The sequence below is a fragment of the Hirsutella rhossiliensis genome, assembly GCF_020360975.1.
Source record: "Hirsutella rhossiliensis strain HR02 chromosome Unknown scaffold00004, whole genome shotgun sequence".
Lineage (NCBI taxonomy): Eukaryota > Fungi > Ascomycota > Sordariomycetes > Hypocreales > Ophiocordycipitaceae > Hirsutella > Hirsutella rhossiliensis.
In genome coordinates this window covers 5,268,625-5,273,646 of record NW_025408670.1, presented here as the reverse complement: position 1 = coordinate 5,273,646, position 5,022 = coordinate 5,268,625, and the positions used below count along the sequence as shown (strand labels likewise).

General features: G+C 44.8%; 1 protein-coding gene across 1 annotated transcript; it reads right to left on the bottom strand.

Moving 5' to 3' along the window:
• Positions 1-1,229: 1,229 nt before the first annotated feature.
• HRG_04875 (exo70 exocyst complex subunit domain-containing protein) lies at positions 1,230-3,201 on the bottom strand (the record flags this gene model as incomplete). Its single annotated transcript, XM_044863346.1, has 2 exons — positions 1,230-2,920; positions 2,988-3,201. 2 exons carry the CDS (start codon positions 3,199-3,201, stop codon positions 1,230-1,232), a joined length of 1,905 nt encoding a protein of 634 aa, XP_044721960.1.
• Between the last annotated feature and the right edge of the window lie 1,821 nt (positions 3,202-5,022).

Here is a 5,022-nt window from a genome sequence, read left to right as displayed (position 1 = left end):
GGCCTAGGCTAGCGAGCCCGGGCCGCGGCCGCTTAAGATAGTAGCGGCTATAGCCTAAGAGGGCCTACGCTAAGATATAACTTCGCGGGAGGAGCCCGCGGTAGCCGGCGTAAATTTCCTATATATTGCTATTACGACCTTATTCGAGGCGGACCTATACTAAAAGAGGGGAGGGTTTTCCCTTAAGCACTCTAGTTTTTCCCTCTTATTTAATATTAAAGTTCTAGATACCTCTAGCTAGGTCCTTAGCGTAATCTTAATAATAATATTAATAATAATATAAGTAAAAAGAGCGGTTAATAAAGTATAAGGTAGGATTTCGTTTAGAATTTATAATAAGTATATAAGGGGCTAAATAATATATTAAAAGAATAGCGTTATAAAAGATACTTATAAACTTACTTATTTTACTTACTACTCTTAGGGAAATCCTTTATCCTTTATAGACTATTACTCGCTTACTAGTAAACTAATTAGTTAGCTTTCTAGTATATTTTATAGTACTTAAAAAGCTCTATTTATAGTATATCCTCCGAACTTAGTAAGTAGTTTAATTATAGCGTAATAGTTATATAAGACTATAGGTTTTAGTATAAGTAGTAGATTTAACTAAAATATTATATACCCTACCTATTCTTATATCGTAGATATCTTTAAAACCGCTAGGCTAAAATAGGTAATTAGGTATCTATTTTACTTATAATAAACTTATATATTTTATATATATTCTTATTTATTAAGATAGGCTTATCTTAACTTACTTTTCCTTAATAAAGCTATAGATATTTAGTAAAGGTCTTTTATCTTTAAGGGTTATTCTCTTAAACTATATTATAAAGCTTCTTTTTACTAGCTTATTTTATAGAGTCTCCCTATACTTATTATTTCTTTATAATAGTAAAATAGGAATATAAGGGTATATTCTTATAATAACTAACTATTAATAAGCGTAGTTAATTAACTAGCTAGGTAGCTTAGTTAATTTATCTTCTTTTACCCTCTACTACTATTTAATATAGTAGTACTAGATAGCTGCCCTATAGTAACGAATAATAGTATAACTACCGCTTTAGCCTCTATAGGGCCAACCTATTATACTCCTTTACCTTACTTTTTATATATCTTTTAGCTCCTTTTTCTATTTCTTATATTAGTCTTTTTAGCTTCTTAGATCCCTCTTACTAAAGGATATCTTATAAATTTATAGTTAATAAATAATTAAATAACCTTTACGAGGCTAAGCTAAGGAATACCGCTGCAATAGAAGACTTATCATACTTTACATACTTGCCTTTGCCCTTATCAATTTCATGATAGCGATCCCAGAAGCGATCATAGAGTGGCTGCAGTTTTTGGCGAATGTCCTCTCCAAACATAGCGCGAACTTCTCGCTCCATGCTGTAAGACCTATGCTTAGAAACCATATCGTCGAAAGCGCCGTTAAACTGCGTGAACTTTTCCTTGATCTTATCCTTGTCCTTGCTACTGAGTCCTTTGACAACCGACGCCGAGTCAGTTTGGCCCGAGGTTGGTCGTTGTGAACGGTTGGTGTGGATGGTGTCGAACAAATAGACCGAAAGATCTTTGCAGATATCAGTGTATGACGCCGTGGCCTTTTTGCGCCATTGCTCGAGCGTGTCGAGGCGAGAATCCAATAGTGGGCCAAGATCAGAGTCTCGCACCATGCGCTCGATGATGACGACACTGTTGGCGATGAAGACGCCAACAACTGCTTTACTCCTCAGCAAGGCTTTGGCCCTTTGCTCCAGAGAGGACAAAAGAATATCGATGGAGTCTAGGCAGTAATGCGCAAAGAGGTCTCGGCCGTCTGCGCCGATGTCGAATGATACCAGGCTGGGAATGGCATCGGCCGCGCGGCCGCTGGATGCAGCGTTTGCTTTCCACCCGCCGTCGCCCAACGATATCATGATGCTCGAGATGGGGCGCAGAAACGCTACCATGGCCTGTAGCCGCTGTACTAATTCCGAGACGAGTGGTGTTGACGCCCCATCTGGCTGCAAGGCCTGCACGCCGCCAACCTTGCGCTTCGTGTCCTCAAGCAGTTCGGCGAGTGACAGCTTCGCCGTCTCTCGAACAGGCTTTAGGGCGGCTGATAGCGACGCCTTTAGCTCGCCGGTTCTTGCGTCCAAGTTCCCGGATATGTTGGAGAGGATATCGGTGACTTCATAGGCCAGATAGCAGTCGGTGCCAAGGTGAGCCTTGATGTGAGCGTTGAGCTCTCGAATAGTCCGCGCCAGCTCGGTTAGAGCGGCTTGGCAGGTGAATTGAAATAGAGTACCCCAAACATCACGTGTGAAAATGCTGCAGATATTGTCGTACTCCGACAAGAAGATGCCTTCCATGGCTTTGGCATAAGTACCTATGCCGTTGGTGCCTGCCCGGTACATGGCTCCAGGGTTCTTTTTCTTGGCTGTGTTGACACTGGCCGCGGCCAGGTTGGCCAGCGACGACGACAAGTACGGCCCGCGAACTTCGGCATATATGCTGGAGACTGGGGAATCATGGCCTCCGTGTAGGTTGCTGCTACTCAGGTGAGCGTAGACGAGCCCCAGTCGCGTGGTTATATCTTGTGACAGGACAGGGAAGGACTTGTCCTTTGTAATGAAGTGGAGGGGTTCAATGGAGCGAGGCGTCTCCCCTCGCAGGTGCTTGTCGAAGTAGTTCTCGAGTTGAGAACTGCCAGTTGTGATGAGGCGGGTGAGGTCGGCCATGGTGTGTTGATTGGCACGCAGATTGGAGGCCTGCATGTCGTTGAAGGATCTGTTGAGGCGCTTGAGGCAGGCCAAGTAGTTGGACAACCCAGCCTTTTCAGGCCCGGCGCGTATTATCTGCTCCTCATTGTCTTTGCTGTCGGCAGGCTGACGTAGCCGCTCAATGGCGGCGAGCACGGCATCGACATCTGCAACAGCTTAGCACAAGTCGCCGCGGCAAACAGGATTGAGAGAGGCGATGGATAGGGAGCTTACTGTTTCCCAGCAACTGAAGGCGCTTTGTCTCGCCGCTGAGTGGACCAGCCACTTCGCGCACGCTCTGTCCAGACGCCTCAAGGTGGCCCAAGCAAAATTGAATCTTCTTGGTCAGCTGGTTTGTCTTTTCGAGGCGAGAGTTGAGCACGTCGACTTCTGCTCTCGCTTCTTCGTCAATGGCATGGTGAGCCGAGTGAAGTAAGCCTATAGCCATGAGTGTCGAGTCCCATGTCTGGGGCGTGGAAACGGAGTAATTTGCTATCGTGGGTCTTTGAAAGGGTAGGAGAGGTCGCCTAACGATAGGAACAGCGCTAGCTTATAACGTAATCTACTATAATACTACGTAGACTTTAAGACTATACTAGAAAGAAAGGAAAGGATTAAAGAAGAAAAAGCCTTCTTATAATTCTAATATATACTTATACCCGCACACCTAAATTAGCTGCGCACGCCTGGTACGCTTTAGACCACTTCCCTACGCGTTCTCTTTAATCGTGTAACGCGCACATAGCTTAATTCGTTTAAATAACGCATCTTCGCGATATACGAATATTACGCACGTTACGGCCCGGCTATTAGTCCGGCCTAGGCTACGTAGGCTGCGTAGCTGGGATGACCTCCTCTACCGACGAGGCCGGCGTAGCCCTTCTACCCCTGCCTTGTCTCCCTCGAGATCCCCTTGCCTATGTATTTGCGCGCGCACGCGATCTTCCTCGTAACGGCCGGCTAGAGCCCCGACTGCCTCCTGCTCTTTATAGTTCGTCGATCTCGGCTTATATACGTATGCGGCGCACGCTAGCGTTAAGCCGGCGGGTGCTAGCTTAACTCGACCGCGGCAGCCGCCTCTACGTGCCTCTTAGCTATAATGCTAGCTATAATACTAGCTATACGGCTAGCTCTTTTTATTTATTTTTATTTTTTTATATTATTACTTATATATAGCTTCTAAGGATATAGCGAGGCTAATAAGAGCCTAGGCCCTTATTAGTAGTCCTAGCTAGCTATAGAGCCTAGGGGCTTATAACTAATTAAGGAAAGGGTAGCTATAAAGGTAAAGATAAAGAAAAGGTTAGTTTAGTTCCTCCAACGCGGTAATTTTCCCCTTTAAAGGCCCTAGGGCCCTTAGGTTACTCCTTTTTAAGCTACTTAGCTATCCCTATCTCTATTTTAGCTAAGAAGGTTAGAAGGGCTTCCCTTTCTTCCTTAGAGCTATAGAGAATAAGTAGGCTAAGGGCCCCCTTCTATCTCTTAAAGGTCTAGCTAGCTCGAGGGTATCGTTAGGTCGGTCTCGCTATAGCTTTAAGTCTTAAAGTAAAATTTTTTTTATATTATTACTCGTATATAGCCTCTAGGGCTATAGCGAGGCTAATAAGGGCCTAGGCCCCTATTAGTAGTCCTAGCTAGCTATAGAGCCCGGGGGCTTATAACTAATTAAGGAAAGGGTAGCTATAAAGGCAAAGATAAAGGAAAGGTTAATTTAGTTCCTCTTATACGGTGTTTTTCCCCCTTAAGGGCCCTAGGGCCCCTAGGTTACTCTTTTTTAAGCTACTTAGCCGTTCCTATCTCTATTTTAGCTAAGAAGGTTAGAAGGGCTTCCCTTCCTTTCTTAGTACTATAGAGAAAAGGTAGGCTAAGGGCCTCCTTCTATCCCTTCGAGGCCTAGTATAGGACCTCTCTTTCCCTCCTATAGTTCGGGCACCTTAAGATAAGGTGCCTAGCCGTATACCTTCCTTAGCCGTAGCGGTAGTCGTCTCGGCCTACCTTATTAACCCTCTTTAAGAAGGATAATAGGAAGCCGGCCCTAAGGAGAAGTTAGTAGTAGGCCGAAAGGGTCGGCCTAGGCCTTCTTATAACGTCCTTTTCCGGGCTAAAGGCTAAGCGGGGGGTCTTTTAAATAGACGTATAGTGCTTACCTAAGCCTTTAGCCTTAGGGCCTTTAGCTGCCTCGGTAGCCTAGAGGCCCTTCTAGTAGTCCTTAGCCGCTTATTAGACCTTTCTTTATAAGTAGCTAATAAAGACTATAGGGGTCCCTTAC